Source organism: Colletotrichum godetiae (genome assembly GCF_030913485.1).
Source record: "Colletotrichum godetiae strain CBS 193.32 chromosome Unknown BDP55scaffold_41, whole genome shotgun sequence".
In the NCBI taxonomy this organism is placed as follows: Eukaryota; Fungi; Ascomycota; class Sordariomycetes; order Glomerellales; family Glomerellaceae; genus Colletotrichum; species Colletotrichum godetiae.
The window spans coordinates 312,067-340,030 of NW_026851289.1; the positions used below are offsets into that span (position 1 = coordinate 312,067).

A 27,964-nucleotide genomic window follows, 5' to 3' on the forward strand; every position below is an offset into this window, starting at 1 on the left:
TGCCACCGCCTACTCCCAATAAAGCGAACCCAAGGCATGACACTGTGGTAGTCCCCCTTCAGACAAGAGAACTTGAAGCAGATCCTCTTCCCTTTCTAGACGAGTCGAATACGGGCACAACGCCTAGAACAGAGCTTCCGGTGGCTTCGGTAGCCCTGGTGGCTGACCCTCATCCTTATCAAGATGAGCCGAGTACGGACCCAGCGCCTGGAACAGAGCTCCCGAGAGTCTCCGCGACCGACACTCTTTCCTATCGAGATGGCGGAGAAAAGGATGAAATGACCAGACTTGAGCTTCCGGTGGCCTCTCCCAGCTTTCGTCGAGATGGCTTGAACATGGATCCAACGATCAGAACAGAGCTTCCCGTGGACTCAGTGGCCGACCCTTGTTTTTGTCGAAATGGACCGAGTACAGATACAACGCCCACGCCCAGATCAGAGCTTCCCATGGACTCGATGGCTGGAAATCAGTTTAGTGACCCCGTTGAGCTTGATGCTTTAAATAGTACCGCAAGACCGTAGTCATACAGTGCCTGCATGGATCAGCGCATGAGCGCGCCAAGCTTCCGGAATGAACCGTTACTTCAATCCTTAGCTACTATGTGTTAGCAGAAGAGATATTAGAGAGTGATCCGTGTTGAGAACTCAATTACTTCACCTGTGTGATAAGTGTGAAAGCTCACCTCAGCATAATGTAACTCCTTGTTTATATGTGCTGTCTACTTCGTGTTGTCGTAGGGCTTATGTCAATGCCTCTGCTCTCATCGAGATTTGGCGACTTGCCAAGTTCATCCAGAAGACACGCATATTCCTGGAGACTTTGACCGATCGTCCTCATAATTGGCCAGGCGCTGTTGCATCTTTCAAACATCTTGGCGAATAACTTGATGACCAAAATGCCAAGAGTCTCTAAAGAGTGCGAGGTGTTTTCTTCCATGATACTTAGGTCATATCCGTCAATCACCTCGACTGAAGCCAAGGCCTCGTTGACGATGCATTCTACCCACCTTATAATCTGGCGTTCGTTTTCTTATATTTGAGTCAGTCTCGATTTGAGCAATCCCGTTGACTCATGTAACTTGCCGTCTAATTCTTTCGAATCCTGGGTGCCTGCGAGCATATACAGCCATTTACTGAGAAACACTGCTGCCTCGAAGGAACAGAAGCAGTGTTGGAGACTCCAGAAGAACGCCTGACAGCTGGCCAAGTAGTCGATACCGAGTTGTACAGGAATATTCAATGCGTGGACTGCATGAAGTAGAGCGTAGACGAGCTGAGGCCCACGTTCCGGCGGCCGAGCATCCCAGGCATTTCCAGCAATAGTCTTTGGGTCACCCGAGCAAACCTCTTGCGGTCTTCTGGAAGCAAAATGTAGGCGCACGTGGGCAAGCCCGAGCAGAGACGTGGCTGTCCAAGACAGAGATCCCTTGGTATGCCTAACATCTAAAACGGACTCGGGAGCCTTGCACCATTGGTCGCGCCACCGGTGCAGCGACAACTCGAATTTCGCGATATCTTCGGGAGCATAACCCGGGGATGCGGGGTCTAGAGAAAGTTGTTTTGCGACAATGAAGCGCTGCAAGATTGCGTGTATCAGCACAAAATTACCAAAGGGCGAAAGAACCAGACGTTCTTCCGTGCGAGGTTGGACCAAGTTCACGAAAGCCTCCTGGAAACGAACGAGTGCTGGGCTTTTGCGGCGAGCCTCAAGCCACAAGGCGAAGCTAGGCGCCTGCCATTCATCACAAGTTACTGGCAGCCATAGGTCAATCTCGTTCGCCAAGATGACTGGCGGAACGTTGAAGACGAGTGTTTGAAGGTTCAAGAAGCAGAAGACAGCGAGCTTTGCTCTGCGATCTGACTCGGCTCTTGCCCAGGATTGCCAGTCCAGGTCCTCGTCGTTGTGAGAGATGTCGTTTACAAGTCCATTCTCTCGCAGACACCGCGCGAGGAGGCCTTGATATTCAAGAGATTCCCGAACGAGACAGAGGTCCTCTTGCCAAGTAGAGTAGGTTGCCAATAATAAGATTGCCTTCATAGTGTCCAGGCGTGCGGCGGCAGTAGGAGAATTGGCTTCGTTCATTGTCGAAGCGACAGGCTTTGATGATCTGCATGTTCCGCATAATCCTCCAGGCTGATTTGCCAACTCCCCGGATTCCATGCGATGCAAGATTATTGCTCTTCCAGCTCGGTACAGTGCAGAAGCGTTGCGTGTCTCATATCGAAGTTGAGCACCGACGGCCAAGAGTGCCAACACCAGCTCTGGAGAGTCTCGATAGTACTTCATGCAGAATGTTGGCATATGCATGAAAGGATGGTGATCGTTGTATCCGTCGACATAGCCAGCGATGTATCTTGATAACGACAATCTGGAAGGGAGCCTAAACGATCCTAGCGCCGTAGCGTATGGTTTGAGATGTTGAACGAATTGGCTCCGCTGAGATTCGTTGACTTTCCACGGTTGCCTCAAAGGCTTCAGCTCTTGAAAGTCATCTAAGATGTTGATGTGACGATTAGAAAGTCTGACCCTGTGAATCTCATCCCATCAACTCCTAGATGGTGTAACTCTTTCCGTCTCCAGTCTTCCTCTGAGTTTGCGTTATTTCGAGATTATCCATATGCGGATATCAGGGAAAGAGAGTAAAATAAGAAAAGACTAGAGACGGATGTAGTGACGCCATCTAGGAGTTCAGGTATTGGAATAAGGATAATGAAGCAGAGAATCGTAACTTGCCTTCGCCAGTCTCTGCATCTGGGATTGGAATAATGTTTCGCCATGGAGGGGACTCGTTCAAGACCAGCGCCTGGTCTTGACTTTCAGGAGTTGGTTGGTATCGACTCGTACTTGAAGCCGTTCTAAGGATAGGTGTGGATTCCTCCGGCTCCTCTGTAGCGAATCCTGTGGAGGGAAAAAGGTCGAATCCGTGTTGGAAGTCAAGACCGACAGCGTCGAAGAACTCAGAGATGTCAAGCATAGCTTCCATGGGACTAGGCGGATTCAGTAGATCAGGGGTGTTGCCGTAAGGAAATTGTTGCATCAGCTCTTGCGGAGCAGCTGAACCTTGGTTCTCCAATTGCCCCGATACGTTCAATGTCATTTGGCTAGTGCCTTGTGTGACTTCATTAAAGACCGGCCAGGGATTGTGGGCTGCCGAGTTTTGGCCCAGGCCTGGAGTCATTGGAGACGTTGCCAGTGGAGTGTTAGCAGTACCCGCAGCGTGATAGAGACGCTCGTGGCGGGTCAGCAGATCCCGCCTGGCAAAGGCTTGTCCACAATGACATCCATACGGCTTTTCTTTCGTGTCTGAAGCGCGAAATGATCGGCCTGGTTAGTGTACGTCCTAGTGATTATAAAGCAGGCTGTGTGCGACACGTACGGGTTCTCAGATGCCTTCTCAGATGCTCGCCTCGAGCAAAGGTGCGATGGCAGACATGACAAGCTTTTGACAAATTTGTACGAACACTGTCAGAGGCCATGTTGCACCTACAAAACGTGACTTTGGAGTGAGGAGGACTGAAATCAGCACCACACAAATGGTCAGTCGAGTTGTATGTTAAGGAAAGATAGAAGCAGGCCCAAGCATTTTCTTTTCAGGCCATTTGTCATCACGCTGATTACCTACGCAATGAGGTGCAATAGAGAACTTAATCAGGACCAAAGTACCCAGACCAAAGCGGCTGACTCTTTTAGTTTGGCTTGCTGCGGCGACCACCAACCAACATCAATCACACATAGAACATGACATGTAGATGAAAAACAGTGGAAAGTAGCACTCATTTCGCTGATTGTTGCAACTTTCCTGTGACTAGCACAGAGTTCACGTGCTTTGCCACGTCTTCGAAGGGGCTGGCTGGCCGGGTGTGTAAATGGGTTCAATGTTTGCTTTCGAACGGCTTGTTACAGGAAGGCTGGGCAGATTTACTCAATGCTCGTCCAAACCCTGAGACAGTCCTCGGACAGCAGTTGTAGAGATACTGAATGAATCCATGAAATTTTCATCTGGTAAAGTCCCATTCTTAGAAGAAGGCTTGTTGAAGTTACCCATCCGCGGGTTTCTAAGGAGCTTCGGGCAGCGTCTCCAACCCTACCAGCCCCAGTGGAATCGGGGCCGTCCCCATTGAGTTGGGGTACCCCAACTGCTGCATGAACAGATCAGACGGGCCCGCAGCACAATTATTCAGCATCGTACAGGCCACCGGAGAATCGGCGCATCTCACTCGCCACTCACCTGTGCTTAATCTTTCAACCAGTCTTTCAAACAGATGGGCTGAGGACATGATTGTGTTAGAGACGCATTTATCTGCCCACTATCTTCATAAACCACTCATTGCTTGTTTGACTTTTTGTCATTGCGACGTAAATCTACTTGTATTGTCGAAGGCTCGTCTCCGAGTCACTGGCGCATGCCACCCTCTGCTATTCCCGAGGTCAAATTCCGCTGATATGGGATCATTTTGTCTAGTGGTGTGAGGTGAGAAAACATCAAACTTCTTGGGGATTCACTATATCTACCTTTTCTACAATTCAGGAATTGCCAAGCTGTTTGTAAGCAGTAGCCACTCTCCCAAACGCCTCCTTCGGTGCCCACGGTGGCATTTCTTTTGACCTCTCATCCGTTTCCGGCCACGTCTTGACTAATGAGAACGACATCATGTCCAAATTCCGCGCACCCTCTCCGGCACGATACGTAGGGAACGAGAAGACGTAAACGAACATAGCGTCCACCTTCGCCCCGGCGAGCAGCCTGATGACTGCCTCGACATAATCAGCCTGCTCCGTTTCTGAATACTTCGGTAGTATGCCCCCCGCAAAGTTTCCGGTACCGTCTGGGTTGGTTCCTTGAAGAGGCATGAAGCCGCCGGCTCCGAGTGGTGCAGCGCCTTCATATGCACAGCACCCGAACTCCATGACAGCAAGCGGCTTCTCGCAACGATGCCTTTCCAACCCCTTGAGATACTTGCTCTCGCTCTCACCCTGACGGTAGTGATCGACGCCAACAATATCAAAGGGTGTCCAGTCCATGACTTCCCAGATTCCTGCTGAATACGTCACTCGGCCTTGAAATACGGGGCGAATCACTTCCAAAAACGACTTCAGAATGTCGTTGAGCTTTGAACAAGCCTCGCGTAGTAAATCGGAGATGCTGAGGCCATCGGATGTTTCCTTGATTTGCTCGCTCAGCCACTTGACCCGCTCCATCAGGTCCTTGCCAGGGAATACACCCTCGTTGAAGATGGTATACTCGCATTGCGAGACAAAGACAATGTCCAGTCCTTCTCCACGAAGTTCTTCGGCGGCTTGCGCTGCTTCGGCAAGGTATGTTCGCACCTCGTCGGCTGGTGCGTGCATCTTCCAGGGATTGAAAAAGACGGCAAGGCCCAATGAGTGGGCGATACGTGCGGCGTCCGCGAGCCGCTGGATAGATTCGCCTTCGATGCGGACAGCGTTGGCGTGGAGGTCGCTAGCGATAACTTTCAGGTCGTGGGCCACGAGTTTGGGATCGAATGGCTCTACAGACGGGCCGTCTGCGGTGAAGTGAAGGCCAACATCGTATACAACGCCACGGTAGTTCATTTTGGGTGACCGTAGACTTGCTGTAAGTGAGGAATGGTGTCCAGGTGCAATGGTGGAAATGTCGACTGTCTGTGCCTCTAAGCTACTTTGTGTACGAATTGATGATTAAAGAGCGGATAGCATGCCTGTGTCTGGAGATGATTTTGAAGAGTTTTATAGACGAAGTCACTTTTAACCATACTGAGCTCGTCCCGTATGCGTATTCGTGAAGGAGCCAGTTGCTCTAGGCCAACGTCACTGCTTCAAGGATTCCACGCGTTCCGCGTACCGACTAGTAGCGGAACCGAGCACAGAATTTTTGTATTCTTCCACGACCCAATCAGACCCAGCTTGATAGATGGATCTGGCTAGAAAGCATGCCGTCAGAACAAATCCGGAAATAGTTTTCCGAAAAACGGATAGAAGAAGGAGAACTATGGGTTGAGTTTACAAGGCGACGGAGGCCGAGGGGGACGGATCCGTCGCCAAGAATCGCTACGGATTGATAGAACACTTCGAACCTATCGCATGAGTGACATAACTTCGTAGCCCATAAGTCAGTTCAGCAGAGACAAAGGACGGAAGTTTAGACTGGTAACGGATACTTCTTGCAAAAAACTCCCATTAATCAGATGGCTCCGATGCTCAAAGAATCTCAGTCATAATCTTACAAGAGAAATGATTGTCTTAGTACTAGTAGGCAGTGTTTTATCCAAAGGCTATGCGCCCAATTGTATAAAAATTTGGAAGGTACGATGATTGATGATACCTAAACTGAGACGGCAAGTACTCAAAGTGAGTTGATAAAGGCCAAGGAGAGAGAAATCGGATTTGCTCTTCATTAGGAGGGGTCATCTTGTAAAATCAAACCTCTCATTCCAGACTTCCATAGTCCTGCCCTGCCGATGACAGTAGTCTCTGTCTCTCTTCTAAGGCATCCAGCTCAGGCTTCTCTTCCGTGACGAAAGTGCGACCTTTGACGGCGACGAATGCCGTCAGAAGAGCCCCAATTACGGTACCCGATGCCCCAAGCGTGATATTCACAGGTGTGGGATCACCGTGCAAAGGGCCGTGAGTAAGAGCATCCAGGCCAGATTGGGCGAAGTTTATTAGGCCCGAGGCGCACACAATCGTACCGTAGATACGTCCGAAGGTGGCGAAACCAAAGACTTTTGTTGCGTAGTCCCTTGTGGCTTGGTTAATATACGAGACGTCGAGAACGTTGGTAAGAAACAGAATGGCCAAACTTACGAGATGGCTGAGTAGTACAAGGGGCGAAAGATGACGAAGAGAACAACCGTAGCATATCCCGCCCATGCGAAGGGTAAGCAATTGAGGACGCCAATGGCGACGATCAGGACAGTCAAGGCACCAAAGGCTGCCGGTACGCTGAGATTATTGAGGAGAACACCAATAAACGGGGTTGAAACTAGTCCACCGACAGGCAAGGCAATGTCGAAGAAACGGTTGATGTCGTTGGCGTCGGCGTCGGAGCCCAGCATGTATCGATATTGCGCATGAATAGTTGCGATGAAGTAGTTCATCCTCAACATTTGAACAATAGTCAAAAGCAGTATGAGAATGAACCATGGACTCTGGATCTGCTCATGAGCCGGAACACCATGGAGGACTCCCCAGACCCCCACTGGCTTCTTGACGCTCCTCATTGGCCTTGATACGCTCTTCCCGCTGCTCAGCGTCACCAGCAACTTCTTCAATCTGGTCAAGCTTCGACAGCCGCCGGTCAGCCCGAGCACTGCGCACTTTGCGCAACTGCCTAACATCATCAACCTCATCGTCGGACTCATGTACATCGTGCGTCTCGTCCTGAACTTTCTCAATCTTCTGTTCCAGCTGAGGAATTGTGTGATAAGACCGAACCGGCATATAAGCAAATTCGGCCATGAGAATTAGGACTGGAATGGCGATGTAGGCGTAAAAGAACTTTTCAATTGAGAGCCCGCCATCTGTTGATTCATATGCCGCACGGTAGATGAGGAAGACAGCAGCCGACGCGTCAAAGGCCCCAGTGACCAGTGCGATGATGTGTCCACTGTACTTTGGGAACGCGTTGGCGAGCTGGAAGCTGGACACAAAGACAAAAGTTCCGCCAAGGGCAAGCATGATGTTTCCTAGGAAGTATCCGTCAAAGTAGGTGAACTTGCGTGAAACTGCCATGAGGATGCAGCCCACAGTGAGGCAAACGCAGGAGGCGACCCAGCAAACCCGCCGGCCATAGCGATCGAGAACAGAGCCAGCTAATAGTGAAGAAACATTGGCTGTGACAGAGGCGGCGATGAAGAACAAGTTCAACCTGAGGTCTTGCTCGGTGCAAGGGATGTATTCGCCGTTGTCCATCTTGCCCGGATCATCGGTATCGCAGAGATCGCTGTAGACGCCTTCGGCGATGAGAACAGGCTTGAGGGCAGCGAATCCAAAGACAATGCCAGCAGCTAGCCAGCATGCTACTATGCTAGTCGCTACTTGCACTGCGAGGTGTCAGTTCTGAAGTTGGGAGACCGTCCAGAATTCAGACTGCTGCGCTTACCCCATCGTTTGGTGTTGGAGACTTTATAAGCTGCGATTGGCTTCTCGGCGTGTACGGTCTCAACAGGCGCAAAGCTCAAGCGTCTCCATTGCGGATCGTCGTTGCTACTCTCTGCATTAAACGGGTTGAGTGTACCGAAGATGGGCTCGCCTTGGCCATTTGAATCGACTTGCTCTGTGGGACGTTCGTAGTCGAAGCCTTCGGCCTGGGTGACATGCTGAGCGAGAGACATTACCCGAAATTTAGGGAAGAAGCATTAATGCTTCACGACAGAGGATTGCGAATGTAGTAGGTAAGCAAATAGAAGATATAGACGAGCAAGGGAAAGTTGACTTAATGATTTATAGGATAAATAAGATGAATTTTCTACAATTTCAAGAACCGAGGAGAACCCTCGCGTTTCCATCGTACCACGTTGCGACGTTGCGGTCAGTTCTCCTGCCGTGCAACGCGCACATGGCCGCGGGATGCCGTGTCTGTGACGTAATAGAGAACAATTAAGGAAGGGTGAGGAGAGAAAGTTCGAGCTTTCCAGCAATTTCTAAATACCGGGATGCTCGGGCCAGCGGCCGGCTATCGGGGTGGAACATCGCCGGATGAGCCCCGTTGACGGCCCGGACCGCGAGCGGAGACCCGGCTCCGGCCCTGGCTTGCTGGCTGACTTTGCCGGCAGCACGCCTGTTCCCTGGCGTTGCTCTTCATGCTGGCGATAATGTAGGTAGGTGTTTACGGTAAGCGGCAGCCCAATGCCGTTAGGCAAACTCCATGTTGGCCCGCATCCGTGCTTGATGTAAGCGTAACACACGGGAAGACGCTGTTGATGAAGTTGCGAAAGAAGTACAATGCCGGAACAGGAGAAACCATGAATCTATCAACATAAAGATAAACATCATTCGAATGGTCAACAGCCAAAAACAACTAGGAAGGCAGACGGAGAGATGCTAATGGAGGTCCTTGTCTCGGTTTCTCTGAGTCTCCAAGTCTCCAACTTTACAGTGGGACCAACCCCAATACTCACATTTGGGGCTTCCTATCCACTATCGGAACTTTTGTGCCTTGAGTAAAGACCGAGACACCTGTGCACGGCATCAACTGGAGCACTCAAAGCGGTTTCAATCAAGGAAGGCTCGAAGTTCGGCCGTCGGATGTGGATGCTTTCCTCCGATTCAACACAGGCTTATGAAATCTTCAGTTCAAGGAAACCTCATGCTGACTTTGCTGACCAGAATCTCTCCGAGCACGATGTCATTTGTCATATGGGGTTCCGGGCATTGCCGTCCATGTTCTCATGAGTTACTTGCGCGTTGTTGAGATGGAATCCCGTCAAACATTAGGCACTAGAAATGCCGTATGTACATAAGTCATTGCGACCGCCCCCTAGCTTTGTTCGATCATCACAAGAGTTTTGACCCCAACAGCAAAGCATCACTATCTCATTTCACTATCTATCAACAGCTACAAGAAGACGAACATTCAACATCAATCATGAAAGAAGCAATCTTCGACGGCAATCTCAAGGTTGAGATCCACGATACTTCGGTGCCAACCCCAGGACCCGGACAGGTCTTGATCCAAACCACCATCTCTGGGACCAATCCGAAAGACTGGAAACCCCCCAAGATTTGGATCCCTCACCTACCTCCTATGAATCACGGAGATGATATTGCTGGTTTTGTTGAAAGTGTTGGCGAAGGCGTGCTCGGCTTCAAGAAGGGAGATCGCGTTGCGGCTTTCCACGAAATGAACACCCCTCATGGAAGTTATGCCGAATACTCCATCGCTTGGGCTCAGTCGACCTTTCTCATTCCAGAGAAGACCAGCTTCGAGGGCATGTCCTCATTATTCATCATATGCAATCCCGAATGAGTACTTACCTACAAGTTGTGTTCTAGAGGCGGCTACGATCCCACTAGCTGCCATGACCGCTGCTCTTGCTTTGTACCAGAAGCTCAATCTGCCGCTTCCCTGGAATCCAGCCAAAACAGTTTTGCCTCTCCTCGTCAATGGAGGTGCCACAGCTGTTGGGGCCTTTGCCATCAAGCTAGCGACGCTCTCCAACATCCATCCCATCATCGCCGTTGCCGGAAGTGGCAGTCCCTATGTGGAAACATTGATCAGCAAGGAGAAGGGTGATGTCGTCATCGACTACCGCAAAGGAGAAGACCACGTTCTTGAGCAAATCCGCCGTGCAGCTAGGGGACAGTCTATCATCAATGCTCTGGATGGCGTCTCCGAAGAGGGGACAGTCCGAACCGTTGCCAAGGCCCTGGCTCCAGGTGGCAAGATCTCAGTCTTCCTACGAAACCTCCCGAGTGATGTTAAAGCCGAGTTTCTGTACACTATGGTTGGCACAGTCCATGCATCAAATGACCCTTCAGACCCTCTTTTGGGAGATAAGGAATTTGGGTCTGTATTCTACCGCTTCTTCGGACGTGGACTGGAAGAGGGGTGGTTCACTGGTCATCCTTATGAGGTTCTTCCCGAAGGTCTCAGCTCTTTGGAAGAGGCACTCAAAAATCTCGAAGCTGGCAAAGTATCTGCTAAGAAATACCTTCTTCGCATTGAGGACACCAAGTGAACCTTTTGCTGAAGTGGTGGTAAAGTAAGGACAGTTATCACAGCTACGACGGTCAAGACGATAATGATTCATGGGGGTGGCGAACAATATAAACCCCATAGTAGGAAATAGAAATCTCCCTCTTGATTTTTCATACGTGAATCCTCCGTTTGAAAGAAATGAGATGTTATTTAATCATATCGAAAGATCAATCTTGATTCGATGTAGCACCAATGGCCTTGCCCTTCGCGAACTTCTCCTGCCATTCCTCATTGACATCGCTGTAGTCTTCTGGCCCGTAAGGCGAGTACCACTCGGCCATGAATCCCTTCTTCCGGTAATGGGTGAGGCCGAGGTCCCCCAGCAGCAGGTCTAGGTAAGGAACAGCGTCAAACACGAAGCTTGGGCACTTGTTGGAGCCCCAATCTGTAGGGTAACGCCATTTGCCAAAACAATTCAGCAAGACCGTGTCGTATTGCAACTTTTGCATCGCCGAGTCATTACCTACTGCTTCCGCAGGATCTTTGGCAAGAAGGCCTGAGAAGTATGCACTGATCCAAAGGCCTTGAACATGAGCCGTGATAACGTTGCTAAAGTTGCAAACCATACCGATAAATGCCGTGTCGCGTGTTCGCAAGAAGCGCTCCGATGGCGGTACGATAAAGTGGTGGAGCATGTAGGGAGTAAGGGTTCGGTAAGGGGTCACTGCGTCGTCGCTGTCGATGCCCTTCTGGTCGGTCAAGGGAACATAACTCTTGTTCCATACTGGTTGGTTCTTGAGCCTTGGATAGCGCTGCAAGATCTCCTTGTCGGCGAGGTCAACAAGGTCCGCCTGGCCGGCGAGATCTTCTCGGGGTGCATTCTCGATGGGCGCATGTGGTATACCGAGCTCCTTCTCGATACCCTCTGGGAGGAACTTGATCGGTGGAACGTGTTTCCAGCCGGTGTGAGCTAGCAGGACCTCGGCAGGGAACTCGGTTCCATCGGAAAGATGAATCTTCCCAGCGCTGAGGTGATCGATCTCTCCGAGATGGACACTGACTTTGCCTTCCTTGACTAAGTCAAAGAAATTGGTCTCATAGTTGAGAATGCTGAAGCTGGTGCCTGTGAACATCGCCTCTGTCCAGGGCTTCAACTTTGCCGTGTCAGGATGAGAGTCATAGGCGTTGAGCGTCATCACGTCGCCGCCAAGCACTTTCCAAAAGGCATCGACGATGCTTCTTCCAACGGCAGTACCATGGAGAAAGTTACGCGTGCCGATATAGCCATCAGCATCACCCCACACGCATGGGCTGAACCAAGTCAACATTCTCGTGTCTGCTCTGGTCAGCTCAAAGTTATCCAAGAAAAAGGAGAAGTACACTAACTAGCAAGCTTTTCTAGCCATTTCTTGAGTGGTGTAACATAAGGGGGTGCCATCCAGCAAGGTCCATGGCCCGTTGCTATCGCTAAGTCAGTTGATATATCTAAATCTCAGGCTCGAGTAGACTTACACCGGATGACCCAGTTCACCTTCACACCAGCAGTCGCATATGAGTAGACGGCATCCCATGCGAACTTCGTGCCCCCAAAGACCGTCACAGTCTTTGCCGTCTTCAGGGTATCAGCATTCTGCTGAAAGTACTTGCCATGGAAGATGCGACCGCCGAAAGACTCTTGCCCATCAAAATGAGGCAGCCACGGTTCAGATGTTAAGCCAGTCGCAACAATCAGGCGTCGAGCGAACACTCGTTTCTCTTCATCTTTGGCATTTGCGACTGTCAAGAACCAGCCGCCTTCGTTGTTTTCTTGGTGTTCAGCCACAATGACTTTGTGGCTTGAGCGGATCTTGTCGGTAATGCCAAACTTGTCCGCATAAGCTTTGAGATAGACGCTGATGGTCTCGCCTGGAATATGCTGCCCTGGCTTGATGTTGAATGTCTCACTGTCCATGGGAAAATCAGGAAATTCGTAAGTTCCCAGCATGTTATTGCTTTTCAAGCCCGGGTATAGGCGTTCATTGGCCCAAGTGCCGCCGAGGGTGGGCTGGGAGTCGAAGACGACCAGCGAAGAATCTGGTTGCGTGCAGTGATACTGCTTTGCGGCGGCCAAACCGTACCATCCTGCAATATCATGTTAGTCTTCGGAATTGTCACCCCATTGAACCTCGATGAAATGTATGTCTGGAAACATGTACGTAGATCCAGAGGCTCGGGAATAAGTTACCTGCGCCCACCACAATGCAGTCAAACTTTTCCATTTTGTCAGCTGTGAATATGAGTTTGAGAGACTTGTGTAGTCTGTCGCCGAAACAGTCGGAGACGCGCCGGGAAAGTAATCTTGATGAACCTCTGCTTCAGGCGCGACTCAGGAGCGACTAACGGGATGTAGTTCGCCAACGGCCGCCAAGTTAGAATGAGACGACTACGGGATACTTCCCCGGGATCCCATGTCCTGCCGATCTTCTCTGTTTGGAAGGTGATACTACGTGCGGAAATATCCAGTTTGCGTGAATATTCCAGATTGAGAAGTGATGGCAGGGTTGGGCGCCCCTGAGTTTGTGCTTGAGTGCAGGCTTGGCTGCAAGAGTGTTTATTAAACTCTGAAGAACCAACCCCGGGTCCACTTCCAACGGACGAGGACTGCGATGCATGTTGGTTTTACCAATTTCCTTTGGGGTTACATTCGGGATTACGTATAACGGCGGGCGACTACGACTGGCGTCCGCCGGGGACGTCGGGAATTCCTCCAGGTTCCCCGCGACTGCGTCTGCGATTGGATGCTCTTCTTCAGGGTTACTCGTAAACGCATTGTGTGAGAAGCTGTCAAAACACTGGACCAACCAGATGTTGGTCCGGACGAACTCTTATGGACAAGGGCTTACATATGTGAGCGTCAACAGTTGTGCCATATTGAACGCTTGGATGCTACCTTTTTTTGGAGAGACATGCCATGAGCGAGTCAGCCGTTGACCGAAGGGGTTCGGATGGCAGAACACCCCTGCTCATTGACATGCAGTTGGCCGACTCGCCGAACCATCCAGGAACCAATTCACATGTATACACTTTTCTGAACGTAGCAAGTCCGGTGACCGGTCACAAATCCAGTCTGTTGTCTCGTCCCACCCAAGGCGCGTATCGTACTCTAGGGTCCCGGCGGGCAGGGAAGATAACGTTGTAGTCTTTCAATCCTCCAAAACTTTCTCTATTCTAGGGTAACAACGAGCCGTTTGCTAGCTTGACTGAAATTTCCAATGGCACGATGCCGTGATGCGCAACCAATTGTTGGCATCTACAAACGGCAAAGAAATGCGCCATGGATGTAACAGCAAACCAACAGCGTAAGAATACGGGGACTCCGAGAATGTCAGCTCGACATGCCGGAGATACTCTGCCACTTACCGTGTCCTCGGTTTTTGTGCACAATCCGGAGGTTGCACTGCCGGGTCGTGGTCGAAAACACTGGAAACGAGGCTTCAAACCTATTTAAGCCGGTATCTTGTTGAGTGACGGAAATCATGCAGTTGCTTGGATACCGGCATCGGTATTTGCTGCGTACCAGTTGCTAACTTACAATCTATTTGGGTTCTTTGGCTTACCCGTGCCCTTTTATGGTTATATCGGTAATCGTTTGAGCAATCAACAACCTGCCATCACGATGCTTTCATGCCAGACCAAGCACGTGGGCTTGAAAAGAATTCCGCATTGCGATTCCACCCGCTGCCGTTTCCGGCACATGTAATCAACGTCGAGGAAACCTCAAACGTTCTCCTGGTGGCACAGCTGGAGGGTATCAACGGGAATGGAGCTCAACCGCAGCCATGGGTGTGGATCGGCGCCGGTCTTTCGGGCTTGACAAGTGTCGATCGAATCAAGTAAGGGCTTCGTCGAAAATGGGGGCTCTGACGAAACATTATACAAAGTAGACCCCCCGGGAACATGCACACCTCTCCGAGACCCTCCTGAGCTTTTTGGTCGAACTTTCTCTCGTTATTTCTGTGGTTTGCAATCCATCTTTTCAGAGTCGCTCTTTACAGTATCGGACGCCGGCATGTCATCACCGGCTTCCGACCCTGCCTCCATGGACCCCGCTGCGGCGGAGGCTGCTGCTGCCGCAGCCCAAGCCGCTATGCAGTCATTCACAATAGAGGCGTGGACCCTCTTAGCAGTCGGAATTCTTTTCACCATGTTAAGGACATATGCTCGAGTTAGGTCAGTGGGCTTCAAGGGCCTTCAAGCGGATGATTACCTTGTCTGGGTCGGTGCGGTTAGTCACTCCTGACTCTAAGTGCCTAATTCTCACGGAAGTTGACATCTCATGGCGGCTGTAGGTATTCTATGCGATTGAGACTGCGTTGGCGCACTCCGTTGGGGCTGTTGCTAAGGGTATGGCAAATAATGCCATGACGGACGAGCAACGAGCGGCTCTCTCACCAGACAGTGAGGAGTATCACCTGAGGTAAGAACCTTGCGCCCTTGATGAGTCTTCTTGCTGACTTGATTTCCTTCCAGGGTGGTCGGTTCCATCATTCAGCTGTGTGGCTGGTCAAGCTACTCGGTCTTATTGTGGTCGCTCAAGGCATCACTACTGGTGTTCTATCTACGGCTGACTGTAAGTGGACAACTTGGATCTTCCCCCTAATTACCTCAGATGTTGACCATGTAAGGCGGGCCTTGGTCGCGGTTACCGACTTCGCATTTACTTTGGCTTCGGATTTCTCATCATTAGTTGGATCGTTATCATCATGAATCTCTTCCTCGCATGCCGTCCGTTTCACAAGAACTGGCAGATCAATCCTGATCCTGGAAGTAAGACAAGCCCAATCTGTCGGTTTGATACAAAAATATCCATGCTGATCAATGTTTCCGTAGACGTTTGCCAACCAGCCATATCCAACCAAATTGTTTGGGTATATCTGGCATTCAACGTGTCCACGGATCTTTACCTTTTGTCTATTCCCCTGCCGATGCTGTGGCAAGCAAGGCTCAAGCCCATCAAGAAATGGGGTTTGCTATTTCTCTTTAGCGGAGGGTTATTTGTAGTTGTCTGCGCGACCCTACGTTGTATCCTGATTGTCACAGTGAGTTTCCCTCCCCGTACTACAGCAACACTTACTCATCCCATGCGACCCAGGACCCCCAGAACGGCGCACAGCTAGCCGGATCATGGGCTGTCCGTGAGACGTTTGTCGCTGTCATCACGGCGAATCTACCCATGGTCTTTTCAATCATCAAGATCTGGCTGGGCCCGGTCTTCGGCTCTCTTCTCACTTCTTTTCGTTCGACTCAGAAACTCACCGACGCGACGCCGAAAGAGATTCGCACTTTCGGGGCTGGAAGCAACCAAAGCTGGCGGGGTCGCGGACCCCCTTCAGCGTACCCGATCACCAACATCACGTTCAACGAGAGCGAAGAGCGCATGGTGAACGAGTACAAGATGCAAGACGTCAAGACCTGGGGTGATCCTCATGCTGATACCGCTGATATCACGCAATCGAACAGCGTCAGAAGGAGTCACAGTAACCGGCGGAAGAATACCGATATTCGAAAGGACGTCGAAGTTGCTATCACTACAGAATATGTGCAGCCGGCAAAGGATGCGGAGGGCAATGCCAAGGCTCTGTCGCCTAGGACATTCACCTTTGCCAGAGGTCCGAAGAGACAATCTGTGAATAATTCCAGCAACCAGATATGACGATCAAGAGGACGGCAGAGCAGGGATTTGGTAATTTCGGAGCAAAGATGATACATCATTCATCTGACTTCAATATTTCTTTATGTAATAAAGAACCCTTATCGTTCAAATATCCGTACAGCTCTGGCCAATGAACAATTTTGTTAAGTTAGGCACCTGCATAAGGTAAGTATGTGTTTAGAGCGAGGGTGTAGAAGGTAAAGGTAAGGTAGGCGAAGGGCGTGCAGAATATGGAAGCCTTGATTAGGCATCTATCAATGCAGCATACCTTCCTTATCACAATCTCGAGAGCTTCCACACATGTTCTGTAGTATAAGTCAACATCTTTGGGGGTTCACCGCAATATTGACCAAAATTGTCTGCCTGGTTGCTTCAGCGACGGAATCCAGGCAGCGATTTTCTGAGGCCGGAGTGCTCCTCGTCTCTCGCGTTCCTTCCAGATTCGGCATAATACGACCAACGCGCCAAGGCCCCACTTGCCAACGAAGACGAGATGGGAACATTTTGACGATGAAGAAAGAAGTCTTGATGAGATAAAAGTCCTGCTGAAAGTCCCAATTACGATACAAAAAAGCTCCTCAAAGCCAGGGCATTACACACATTTTTGTTTTTCAGCACATTGTTGACGTGGCAAATCAGTCGCCATGGACGAATACCACATCAAACATACGCCGTGGTACCAAGCCTCTGTTGAGGCCTTCAGCACCAAAGCAGCCAAAAAAGATGCGGCCAGTCCCCAGGATCCGAACACCACCTCCAACCCGGACATGATTGTTGCCGCTCGGCTTCGGCCAATCTTGGAGGATGAAGTGTCCGCAGGTCTTATCCGTGGAGTTTTCCCTCGACCCAGCGGTAATGGCGCTGTAGACATCCACCAGATCCGAAAGCACATCAAGCCACTGGGACCTCCGACACTTACGGTAAGCAGTCACCTGCTTGCCGCAGTTTCGACATCGTGATCTGTGCTGACACATTTGCCAGACCACTTCAGTCCAGCTCGACAAAGCATACGGCCCGGAAGACACATCTGAACAGATTTACCGAGATCTGGTTGAGCCGTTGGTTCCCTGGGCATGGAGCGGCGGCGTTAGTACCGTGTTCGCCTATGGCCAGACTGGCTCTGGCAAGACCTTCACAGTCAGCGAGATTGAGAAGCTAGTCGCCAAGTCGCTCATGAGCGGGGATATGGAAGGAGAGCGAAAAGTGTATGCGTGCATCATTGAGTTGGCTGGTAACTCTTCTTTCGGTACGTCGCGTGGGACTTCCCCTAACTGCCAAAGGCCTCAGCTTGCTCTAACAAGGTCTTCTAGACCTCCTGAACTCTCGCAAGCCAATCTCGGTGTTGGAGGATTCCTTCGGTGTCACGCAGCTTGCCGGCGCCCTAGAGCACGAGATCACCGAAGCAGCCACTTTACTCGAGCTCATAGAAAAGGCAGCAACCTTCCGCCGCACAGCATCGACGTTCAAGAATGATGCATCCTCTCGCTCCCACGCCATCTGCCGAATCCGCATTGAGAGTCCTTTACCAACGGCCGAAGACGGACTCCTCTACCTCATCGATCTTGCAGGCTCGGAAGCCGCCAGAGATGTAGCCAACCACACGCCCGACCGCATGAAAGAGGCCCGGGAGATCAATACAAGTCTTTCGGTGCTGAAGGACTGCATCAGGGGCAGAGCAACGGTGGATGCGGCTTCTCTAACGGGCAAGACCAAGAGCCCGACGTATATCCCGTTCCGGCAGAGTTCTCTCACCAAGATTCTCAAGCACGTGTTTGATCCCGCGGGGAGACGCAGCTGCAAGACTGTCGTGCTTGCTTGCGTCAACCCTAGTCTTCCGGATGCTGGCGCTGGCAAGAACACGCTAAAGTATGCCGAGATGTTGCGTGTCTTGTTGCCCAAAGCCAAGGCTCAGTCTTATGACTCTGAGACGCCTGCAACTTGGAACAATGTCCAGTTGAAGAATTGGATCAACACCAACGTAAGTTTATCCTCCGTGTTGAATCAAACAACTTAGCTGATATGTTCAAGTCCGGAAGCCCTGCCATATCTGGAGAACTTGTTGCGCCTACCGAGACTGGTCCGCTACTACTCCGTCTTCCTACGCCCGAGTTTCTCACCCGCTGTTTGAAGACTCCAGGAGTCGATGAGGACCAAGCTCGCGCCTTTCACGCGAAGTTCTGGCGCGTACACATCGATTCGCAAAAGGCCGCCTCAAAGAAGCCGGAAGTGAAGAGCGAAGCAGAGCCTACCGACAGAAGTCGGAAGACAGCCATGAACCAGGATATGCTATCGTCTAGCGTCGACCCGGACCCCAAGGCAGTTGACGTCCCTTTCAAAGAGCGCATCCGGCCTGGTATGGTTGTGCGCTGGAATCCGCCTTCAACCTTCCCGATGGGTCTTCCAGGGCTGAACATGGTAGCCATTCTTTCCCCTCAATCGGCTGTAGGGCCGAATGTGAGGGATCTCACTGGTGACCTGGTAAATAAATCAGGCTTTACTTCGACGAAGGGTACTAAATATCTGTGCGCGATGGTCCTCCCCGGCTTCATGGCCGATTCATATGAGTTGAGCATGTGGCGTCAAGTCGTTGTAGATGTTGATCAGATGGAGGCGGAGGTGCTTCTCGAGTACGATTCGGGAACTAGATATTGTCACATTACCTTGTGATTGAATAGACCACAGGTTCTCCAAATAAAACCAACAATGCATCAGACCTGAAGCTGCTATGATATCAATCATTACATGCACCACCGCTCTGTCCTCTAATAGTACATCTGATTTTGCGCTACACTTGCCAAATACGTTGTTTGACGTAGGCGATAATCATCCTCTTCGACATAAGACTTGGAAGACGGATCGTTATCAGCGTTGAAAACGAAGTTGGAGCAGGTTTTGTTTGACTTCTCAGCAGTCCATGCCGGCCATATAGGGATATCAGGGACTGAAATGCATCGCGTTAGAAGGAGCTCAGAGCCATAGTCTGGAAACGCACACTAGCTTACCTCCATGATTATTCGGGTTGAGATCCGACATGAAAGACGCCCACGCTCTACCCATGAGCTTCGACGCCGTCGCAAACTGTGGCTCGCGTATCGTTTCTTCGTCAAGAGCGTCGAATATGAACGAGACGTCTATCGAATGGTGTGAGCCCAGGCGAGGAGTTGTGCTGGGAGGCAACAGATTGACGCGAGCGGAATAAGCTTCCATGCCAGCAGCAGCCCATGCCTTCAGCGTCATGCGTCTGGAAGTTGTTTCGACTACATCGGTATGGAACTCGACTCCGCGCTTCCACTGGGATCCGTCAAGCTGGTTGTCCTCTGCAGTCGGGCTGTACCCAACCGGAAGCCCTGTGCCGTTGGTGTTGGGATAAAGTCGCTCAATGACGGATACGGTGGAGTTATCTGGGCCTCCTGCTGCGACTAGAGCTCTGAAGTCTTCGTCTGTGTCCAGCGTTCCGCCAAACATGAAGACGGTTGCCTCGTCGCTGGTGGTGGAGTACATGATTGGCACACGAACGAAGTGACCTTTCTCAAGGGACGCCGTGGGACCATCTTGGAGGAAATCGCCATCAACCTGAGTGAGCCAGGGACCGAGACCTGTACCCGAGAACACCGGCGTTATGCTCACATTCAGGGCGGCGGAGATGGCCTCCACGGGCAGGGTGCGAAGACACTCCAGCGGACTGGCCGCGTCCGCACAAGAAGTTGTCTCCGTCAGGTTCCGATAGAGGTCTTTGGTGTAGGCAGCTGGGTCTTTCACGTTGTAGGGCCACTTCTCGGCCATTCCACCGCTCTGCATGATCGCACCGTGGAAAAGGCCGTCTTCTCGGCCTCCGTAGGCAATGAGTTGCTTGCCAACGGACAAGCCCCCGGCGCTTTGGCCGAAGATTGTAACTCGATTCGGGTCACCGCCGAAGGAGGCCATGTTTTCTTGAATCCAATGGAGGGCCAGGCGCTGGTCTCTTAGGCCGTTGTTGGCGCTACCATTGGCTTTTACCTCGTCAGACCCCCAGAGGAAACCAAAGGCTGAAAGTCGATAGTTGATGGAGACGGCTATAAGTGGTTTCCGTGCTGCTGAAGCCTGGCGCACAAAGTTCGTAAGGTCGTTGTCTCTGGACGAACCTGCATATAACCCGCCACTGCAGTTGAAGCTCTGTTAGTTCACGGTTGTTGAGACAAGGACGAGACAAGAGCTTCAAGACTCACCCATGAATCCACACAGCGACAGGAAGAAGCCCAGAGTTGTTCAAGCTGCTCGAACGGATGACGTTGAGTGAGAGGCAGTTTTCAGACATTGAGTGGCTGGGAGGAGTCTAGAGGGCTAATTAGTACTAATTGCTCAGGCCAACAAGCTGTAATGCCTGTGCTTACAGTGTATTGCATGCATATGTCTCCGTACTCCGTTGCAGAGTGAGTGCCATCCCACGTTGAGTTGAGGCTTTGTGGTGCTTTGAAGCGGAGGTTGCCAGTGGGAGGCTGAGCGTACGGCACTCCAAGGAAAACATCTTGCTGGTATTTAGGAAGAAATAGGCCCTCATAGGTGCCGTTCAACACCTTCACAGTTGGCCCTGCGGAAACATGTTGACCGACGAGCAGAAGAATAGTTGACAATACCGTCGTAGAAGTAGACCCAGAGTACATCATGATTAAGGCCAAGCGCGGGTCATGAGACTGACAGCGGAGCATACAATACAAGCCCGGTCAAAGCGTGCTTGAAAGTCGTGCAAGTTGACGCTCGTGCCCGCTCTAGAAGGCACATCGCCTTGGCTCGGAGACGTCTTATAATAAAGAGTGGCCATGCTAATACGATTCAGGCCAGCTACCCGACATCCTGATCGCAAGGGCCAGGTTTCCGATGATAAGGCGCCAATAACATGCCGATAAGGTCCACATTGCCGCGCGGGGCTTGACGACATTGCGGGAGTCGGTGACGGACAGCCGATGATTGATTGTAATGCGGGAACCGAGACTAACTTGAGCTTGACAGCAGTGAGATAATTAAAGAAAGTCAAAATCTGGGTGTGTTAACAGTTCAGAATCTCTTCGTGCATCGCAAGTCCTTTGGCGTATACTGCCACTAATGTGCGCGTTTCGGCGGCTTGTTGATACCAGCGCAGCCGGTGCCGCCATGGCCTTAAGTTGAGGCAGAGAAAAAGACGGAGCACAGGCGTAGAATTACCCTCGTCGTTGTTCACATCGAAAGATGCTGTTTGACGGAGCAATCGTGGGTTTGCCGGTATTGATGGTTATAGGAACTGTCCTCGTGAGTCAACAAGCCAAGTCCTAGACAACAACATATGCCTCGCACGTTTGGTGTATGCGGCGCGACTGGCTGAAAATGAATCAGTGAAGATTGGTTGTGATGCGGCAAGTCTATGCGCTCTCTATACAGATGGCTCCTCCATGATAAATCTTGCTACTCTCGAGTTCAATCAAAACTCTCGTAGGCTCCGCAAGTCAACGACAATGAGTCGTACGGCACTACTTCATCTATCACGACCTAATCTCTCTTCGTCATCTTCCGTCAGCTCGTATGCAGGTCGGAACCCCGCACCGTTCTGTCCTTCGGTCTTCAACTGGGGGTTGGGATGGGTATCTTGTGTTCCGCCTAAACTCGTGTAGCCCTAAAAGAAGTCAGTCATCTTGTCGTAGCTTCCCCACATCAATCATATTACCTGATCATATAGAGGACAGTATGGTATTTCTAAATGTCGGATGAACTAGCGTATGGTCAGCTCACATCCTTGTGCCGGTATAACCTCCCCATCGCACTGTCGCCGCACCACGACCTGGTGACTGTGCCATGACTTACTGCCCAAATTTCGGCTGCAAAGACGAGTTAGCAAGAATCATCGCGTTTTCATGACGGCGAAAGGAAACTGACCATAGTGCCAATCAATTACAGGGTGCACCCGCATAAACGCAGGCCACCCGGAGTCCGTGGGGTCAAAATCTGTCAACTTCTCGCCGTGGGGATCTGTCCTCCTCGTCCCCACGAAAATGGCTTTTACGTTTGGTCTGTCTGCTAGGTATGCCTCGAGTCCATCCTTCATTGACATGGCATATCTTTTTACGTCTAAGTGGTATTCGGCGCTAGTGGCTTCAACAAAATCGTCAACTTCGGAGAATGGATGCTTCGATACGATGTACACTGCCTGGAACTCGGGAGGGAAGGAAGTCGTGCCATTCGAACCGTTCGTATGGGAGGCTTTCGAATGAGAGGGGTATCGACGTGCGAGGGCGGCGAGGAGTATGATCAGTAGTACGAGGCCTGTCGAATTGGTCTGTCAGCATCATACGCTAGACCAAGAGGGATGACCGTATGCGACGTTGGATGCGATGCCTTGGCTCAGCCTGGATAGTTCGCAATACCACAGGAGAAATGTTCAGTGTATAAGATGTGATGACATACAGTCTTTGCCTCCATTGTAGGAAATTGAAATCTGTTCCAGGCTGCCTCGGCGCATTAGCGGATCCATGTGGACATGAGATAAGAGCTGACATGACATGTCGCGCACCTGTATCTTGCCAACGCCTCGTCTACGACGCCCATTGACGCACGCAGCTGTTTCTGAACATTCCGCAAAACATCCGTCTTCTGATCATCAGCTAAGAAGGCATCGACCTTATCCTTCAGCTCGTGGCACACTTCCTGGAAACTCCGCGGGGACGGCTCGGATTCGGATGAGTGGGGTTTGGCGGGGTAACCGTTGGCAGCCGCGGCAGCATGCTCGCCGTTCCCGTTTGACATTGTGGGTAGCTTCGAGACTGCTTGAATCGGCGATTGTGATATTATAGAAAGATCGAGAGTTTTGTGAGGAGCCAAGGTGGCAGAAGGGAAGGCGTGCAGGCGGGAGGAGTGGAATGCAACGGAAAGTTGTCGACTTCGGTGTCCTGTCGGAGGCGGCGATGGCGGGGACGTGCGGGCGGGCGACACCTGCTATTTTGCCGGCTTATCTAAGAATACCGATACCTCGGAGAGTCGACCGCCTTCTTCGACAAGCTTAGCGCAGCACGTGCAGAGTTACTCATCAGGTCTAGCGGCCCACCCGGAACCGAGACCCCGAATAACGCAGGTGCGCCGAGGCCACATGTTCCTGACTCAGTAGCTTTCTTCAGGGTCCACTTGGTCCACTGGATCCACCTCGGACTTGGGCTTCTCCCTTCAACAACACCAGTCCGTCCTTCTGATGCTATTCACACGTCGCTGCATTGCTCCTCCAAGAGTTCATCGTGTCAAGGTATATTACTGTGGCTCTGTTCTGCTGTCGTGGAAATCTTGCTCCCATGGTATAATGATCCCCAACGCCTTGCTAAACACATACGCACCTGCTTCCCTCCATCATCATCCTCTTCTTGGCATCAACTTGGACCCTGTATTATCAGATTCGCCCTCCCCCTTTCCTCACTCTTCATTACTTGACTCTGACAATGGACGAGATCGAGGAGCAAGTCTTGCAGGGCTCGTGTACGATCTGGGAGGCGGGCTCAACGGTGTTGCGATCTCCTCATCCAGCGGCCCGAACACGTCAGATCCATCGTCGGACTCTCCAGCGGGCATCGCTGGAGTGATGTCTGTCACAATAGTCAACCCTTGAAAACTCCCCTTTTGGATGTAAGGCGCGTCTGGTGGCATTTCCGGCTCCCTATTCGCCTCCAAGTCCATCTCCATATCCATGTCGAAATCCATCGTCGTTGTGTTTTGGATGCTTTGCTGACTGTGGCTTCCGAATGTCCCCCCATTCATCCGCTTCCGAGACAACTTTGCCTCGGTGCTCGCTTCAGATCGTTGTCGATTGTAATACTGCGAGCACGCAGATCTCGGGGAGCGAAGAAGAGGGCGAAGTGTTGGTATGCAAGCGCATATCACGGCACAGCACAGCTCGACTTCGGACCAGATCAATGACGGGATTACATCCCACGTCACGTCAGCTGTGAAAACGTGCGTGAGGGTGGACATCCTGACAACAGAAATGGCTGTCGTGCTAAACACTACCGTCAGCGCAATACTTCAAAACTCGAAGATAGATCACAAACTCACATGAATCCAACGCCAAAGGTGACTATCAGCGCTGCCTTTTGAGCTCTTTTCAAATTCAAGCTGCTCAAGAGAGGGATCGGCATGAAGAAAATGATCATGTCGGTCACCAGATGAACTGCAGCTGTTGCCATCCACCACGTTCCCTGGTCATATCGCTCGAACGCAAAGGTGTCCCCTCTCCAACCTGGGGCACTAATAACGACGGATGATACTACCACGGCAATACCGAATGCGACAATAAAGCCTAGCATTGCATCGCATACCAGGCAGAACTTGGGGTGCGCAAACACCCGTCGGTACAGAAGTAGCAAAGCTATCTTCACAAAGATGAAGGTAATGTGATATGACAAAGTCGCGGCAATCGTCGCCTGTAAGTGTTAGCATCCTCAACTCTATCTTCACCATATGGGGAAGATTTACCCTGCGGCCAGTCTGTTGTACTTCATCAGGAATTGTCCAGATATGCATCCCAAGTCCAAAGGTGGTGCCTTGTAAAGTTTGAGTTAGTGTCTTTCTGATCATGTTGCGTCGATTACACGAGCTTACAAATGGAGAAGATGGTACCAGTGAGCACTGTTAAAACCTATTACGGTTCAATCAGCTATTGCTTTTCTCATTGTTACGAAGGTGACACGGTGCAGACGCTTACATATGAGATGACGATGAGTGTGTCGTCAACCCCCCATTTCTTCAACACCACAGCCCGCACGTAAACACGTAAGGCGACGAGAATTGACGCAATTCCAAGAAATCCTGCGGTCATGCCAATGAGCCACGGGGCTCTGGTGGCGTCAGTGTACGGCGGCATAGGATTCCCTCGCGAGAAGCTTTCATTGTGCATCGCGGATTCTTGTCAACCCTCCCGTCCCTGTCGAGAGAGCGTATACGACGGACGGCACCTGGGAACTGGCGTGGTCTTCCAAGATTGTATCGACTTCGGTAGACTTTCTCGACCGAGACTTGCTCAGTCAGCATTGAAAAATCAAGAAAAATCGAGACCAACTCATCAAGTCGATGTAGGAATCGGAGACAAGGACGCAAAATAACATTGGCACATGGCCTGGGACCGGGCACGTTAAGGACAATGGAATGTAAAGAGATTCTTGGAACACGAAAAGGTAGACACTAACAATGAACGCTTTCCGTGTCCGGCGAAACTGAACTACTGAGGAGACAATATCTCGAGATTCATCACCGCATGCGGCCGCGCCACGGTTTTCCTCAGCCGCCACAACGCAGACGGCTGGGTTTGTTAAAGCCCGAAACCCAGAGCCAACTCCTTCAATCCACAACACCGGACCAATCTCCGTGGGCAAACCGCCAGCCATTGATACTGTGGATTTGCCTGGCAAATCCAGTGAATCTATCAGAGACAGCCGTAGACGTCCAACGCCACACTTTTGCTCCCAATCAAAGCCCTGGCTAAAATGTGACATGCCATGTCGGGCTCTTCGTTGGGGCTGGAAACGAGGTGGCACAAAGCCACCGGCGCACTTCCCCGAGCTCTTTAGCGAGAGCTAGCAGGAGTCGATTGGTGTCCCTAGCACTTAGAGGATCTGCATTTTCGGTAAGCCAGGTACGATTCACTGCATGACTGCTAACCAGTCCATCTGTCCTGTACGGCAATATCCGCTGCAAGAAAACAAACTTCGAGATGGCAAAGTCCGAGGTGGGAGGCATGCAAGCCCCATGGATGCTTTCACGTGCAAGTCTTCCACCGTGGCAAACCTTTAATGTTCCCAAAGGACCGTATGAATCATGAATGTGAAAGTGTTTGGCCCTCTTTTCGTGCCTCTTGTGGCGACTTTGGAGGCAAACACGTATGGTCTACGGCAGGCGTTCATTTTGCTAAGATTATAACATGTGCAACTGCCGGTGGACCTTGCCGGAGCACCATCGTGGCAACTCGATATTCGGTGAAGATTACTGAGCTGCGATAGCACTAGCAAGACGGTCTGCCTTACTCAATGGGCGTCTTCAACATCGTCAGGCGATGACGTTGCTGGCTCTCAAGGGAGACGAGGGCTTCAAAGGATGTGGTACAGTAGCTCGGTTGCCCAAGGGACACCACATGAGCCGACGCGTCCCGACTTTCTGACAAGCGCGAGTTGAATAATCTTGGCATGGTCTATGCCGATTCCGGAACCCCAATGAGAGCTGACTGATTACATTAATTACCCCCACAATGTAATCGATCTGGATGCAATCTCAAGTAGGTATGGGATCATCAGGACACTCATGATCCAGTGCAGGGCATTGAGACGGCCTTAGGACCAGCCATTCTTACTAGAAACTCGCTTTCATTCAGGTCGTAATGTGCACTTGGATAATACATACAGCGAAAATGCATACCCAATGCGTGAATAGTCCAATAACCTCCTGTTCAAGCAGGGAACTTCGAGTTCAGTGCGTTCCATTCAGCCTGAGTGATTGGCGTAACAGACCCATGCTTCAATCCAGAGGGGAAGCCAGACGTGCTACCAGCCTGCCAGCTAGGTGACTGGATATTGCTGGTCTGGAACGGCACATACTGAGTGTAGTCATCTAAGAGGAGATGGTACAATCCAGGCGTGGTGTTGTCGGCGTACGAAGCAGGTCCCTCGCGAGGGCTCTCGTTCCTGACGTAGCCCGGGATACGTTTCCATGTTCCAAAAATGCCGTCGGAAGTGACCTCTTGGTAGACTTGGTTGGTGGTCTCGTTCTTGAGAAAGCGGGCGTAGGCGCCAGCTGTGCCGAGGTACTGAAACTCTTGATCGATGAGGGGAGTATCCGCGAGAGCGACGTAGTCCCGGGCCGGGCTGAAGGTGACAAAGTCCTTGGTCGTGGTGTATCGGATGCGGTCGAGGGTTGCGGTGCCGGTGTGCGCCGTGTCGGTGGACCGGTAGTGCCGGGCGGACCAGAAGACGTACCAATGGGCCTTTGCATCGTCCCAAACGGCCGAGGGAGCCCAGACCATGCCGGCGGTGTCGGCTTCCACAATTCTCAGGGTGGGTGCAGACCAGTCGACAAGGTTGGTTGACTTCCAGACAACGATGCCCCTGCTGCCAGTTCTCGTGGCCTTGTCCCAGTTGAAGCCGGAAGCATTGATGTCAAGATCTGGTAAAACTTAGCTTCATGACTTTCCTATCTGGATTGAAGACAACTCACCGGTGGCAATGATGTACCACTCTGACCGCGAGGGATTGGTCGTCAGGTAGACATCACGGACAGCCTTGGTACCGACGGTCGACGTGAGGACTGCCTGGCCCTTGTTGAGGAATTTGAAGCTAGACGCGCTGTTGCCATTCGACAAGTGAAACTGGACTTTCGGATTGGCGTCGCTGAAGGTCGAGATCAAGTAGCCGGCAAAATTGTTAGTCTGTCGGGCTACGGGGTTCCCGGCTACGACAGCAGCCGACGCAACGGCTGTGAAGATTGAGAAGAAGCGCATCTTGACGTTATTCCCAGATTTATCTGAGTGGGTCCAGAGAAGTGATGATGTCTTTCATCCCACAAGGCATCACAGGCATTTCGGGAACGGCCATAGTATATATACTCATGTCAGTGGCGATGAGGTGGTCAAGTTGACGCCAGAGCCTTGGCATCAAATTCTT

General features: G+C 51.3%; 11 protein-coding genes across 11 annotated transcripts; 3 read left to right on the forward strand and 8 right to left on the reverse strand.

Annotated features, from left to right (window-relative positions):
- Positions 1-705: 705 nt before the first annotated feature.
- On the reverse strand, positions 706-3,476 carry BDP55DRAFT_696421 (regulatory protein; the record flags this gene model as incomplete). Its single annotated transcript, XM_060577576.1, has 4 exons — positions 706-1,028; positions 1,083-2,464; positions 2,730-3,042; positions 3,464-3,476. The coding sequence occupies 4 exons, from the start codon at positions 3,474-3,476 to the stop codon at positions 706-708; spliced, it is 2,031 nt and encodes a 676-aa protein (XP_060426098.1).
- A 637-nt stretch (positions 3,477-4,113) lies between these two features.
- On the reverse strand, positions 4,114-5,737 carry BDP55DRAFT_674381 (uncharacterized protein). The gene has a single exon (XM_060575659.1). The coding sequence runs from the start codon at positions 5,572-5,574 to the stop codon at positions 4,525-4,527; it is 1,050 nt and encodes a 349-aa protein (XP_060426099.1). The 5' UTR covers positions 5,575-5,737; the 3' UTR covers positions 4,114-4,524.
- Positions 5,738-6,426: 689 nt separating this feature from the next.
- Positions 6,427-8,333, reverse strand: BDP55DRAFT_696423 (major facilitator superfamily transporter; the record flags this gene model as incomplete). Its single annotated transcript, XM_060577577.1, has 4 exons — positions 6,427-6,739; positions 6,805-7,198; positions 7,233-8,042; positions 8,102-8,333. The coding sequence occupies 4 exons, from the start codon at positions 8,331-8,333 to the stop codon at positions 6,427-6,429; spliced, it is 1,749 nt and encodes a 582-aa protein (XP_060426100.1).
- Positions 8,334-9,509: 1,176 nt separating this feature from the next.
- On the forward strand, positions 9,510-10,799 carry BDP55DRAFT_674387 (putative quinone oxidoreductase). The gene is made up of 2 exons (XM_060575660.1): positions 9,510-9,929; positions 9,994-10,799. The coding sequence occupies exons 1-2, from the start codon at positions 9,587-9,589 to the stop codon at positions 10,677-10,679; spliced, it is 1,029 nt and encodes a 342-aa protein (XP_060426101.1). The 5' UTR covers positions 9,510-9,586; the 3' UTR covers positions 10,680-10,799.
- On the reverse strand, positions 10,800-13,270 carry BDP55DRAFT_674389 (uncharacterized protein). Its single transcript, XM_060575661.1, has 4 exons — positions 12,864-13,270; positions 12,152-12,760; positions 12,026-12,100; positions 10,800-11,975 (listed from the first exon to the last, which is right to left on the reverse strand). The coding sequence occupies exons 1-4, from the start codon at positions 12,895-12,897 to the stop codon at positions 10,867-10,869; spliced, it is 1,827 nt and encodes a 608-aa protein (XP_060426102.1). The 5' UTR covers positions 12,898-13,270; the 3' UTR covers positions 10,800-10,866.
- A 1,330-nt stretch (positions 13,271-14,600) lies between these two features.
- Positions 14,601-16,570, forward strand: BDP55DRAFT_674392 (uncharacterized protein). Its single transcript, XM_060575662.1, has 6 exons — positions 14,601-14,903; positions 14,968-15,095; positions 15,149-15,248; positions 15,304-15,445; positions 15,509-15,717; positions 15,771-16,570. The coding sequence occupies exons 1-6, from the start codon at positions 14,688-14,690 to the stop codon at positions 16,329-16,331; spliced, it is 1,356 nt and encodes a 451-aa protein (XP_060426103.1). The 5' UTR covers positions 14,601-14,687; the 3' UTR covers positions 16,332-16,570.
- Positions 16,571-16,589: 19 nt separating this feature from the next.
- BDP55DRAFT_674395 (P-loop containing nucleoside triphosphate hydrolase protein) lies at positions 16,590-19,015 on the forward strand. The gene is made up of 4 exons (XM_060575663.1): positions 16,590-17,251; positions 17,313-17,577; positions 17,642-18,309; positions 18,360-19,015. The coding sequence occupies exons 1-4, from the start codon at positions 16,976-16,978 to the stop codon at positions 18,996-18,998; spliced, it is 1,848 nt and encodes a 615-aa protein (XP_060426104.1). The 5' UTR covers positions 16,590-16,975; the 3' UTR covers positions 18,999-19,015.
- A 78-nt stretch (positions 19,016-19,093) lies between these two features.
- On the reverse strand, positions 19,094-20,974 carry BDP55DRAFT_731782 (Alpha/Beta hydrolase protein; the record flags this gene model as incomplete). Its single annotated transcript, XM_060579860.1, has 4 exons — positions 19,094-19,272; positions 19,334-20,469; positions 20,537-20,643; positions 20,702-20,974. 4 exons carry the CDS (start codon positions 20,972-20,974, stop codon positions 19,094-19,096), a joined length of 1,695 nt encoding a protein of 564 aa, XP_060426105.1.
- A 688-nt stretch (positions 20,975-21,662) lies between these two features.
- Positions 21,663-23,227, reverse strand: BDP55DRAFT_616789 (phosphoadenosine phosphosulfate reductase). Its single transcript, XM_060571274.1, has 6 exons — positions 22,849-23,227; positions 22,743-22,783; positions 22,215-22,601; positions 22,143-22,156; positions 22,006-22,050; positions 21,663-21,954 (listed from the first exon to the last, which is right to left on the reverse strand). Exons 1-6 carry the CDS (start codon positions 23,079-23,081, stop codon positions 21,817-21,819), a joined length of 858 nt encoding a protein of 285 aa, XP_060426106.1. The 5' UTR covers positions 23,082-23,227; the 3' UTR covers positions 21,663-21,816.
- A 261-nt stretch (positions 23,228-23,488) lies between these two features.
- Positions 23,489-25,508, reverse strand: BDP55DRAFT_674406 (uncharacterized protein). The gene is made up of 5 exons (XM_060575664.1): positions 25,021-25,508; positions 24,918-24,954; positions 24,792-24,859; positions 24,372-24,739; positions 23,489-24,315 (listed from the first exon to the last, which is right to left on the reverse strand). Exons 1-5 carry the CDS (start codon positions 25,210-25,212, stop codon positions 23,736-23,738), a joined length of 1,245 nt encoding a protein of 414 aa, XP_060426107.1. The 5' UTR covers positions 25,213-25,508; the 3' UTR covers positions 23,489-23,735.
- A 1,246-nt stretch (positions 25,509-26,754) lies between these two features.
- On the reverse strand, positions 26,755-27,801 carry BDP55DRAFT_559141 (family 43 glycoside hydrolase; the record flags this gene model as incomplete). Its single annotated transcript, XM_060569870.1, has 2 exons — positions 26,755-27,467; positions 27,519-27,801. The coding sequence occupies 2 exons, from the start codon at positions 27,799-27,801 to the stop codon at positions 26,755-26,757; spliced, it is 996 nt and encodes a 331-aa protein (XP_060426108.1).
- Between the last annotated feature and the right edge of the window lie 163 nt (positions 27,802-27,964).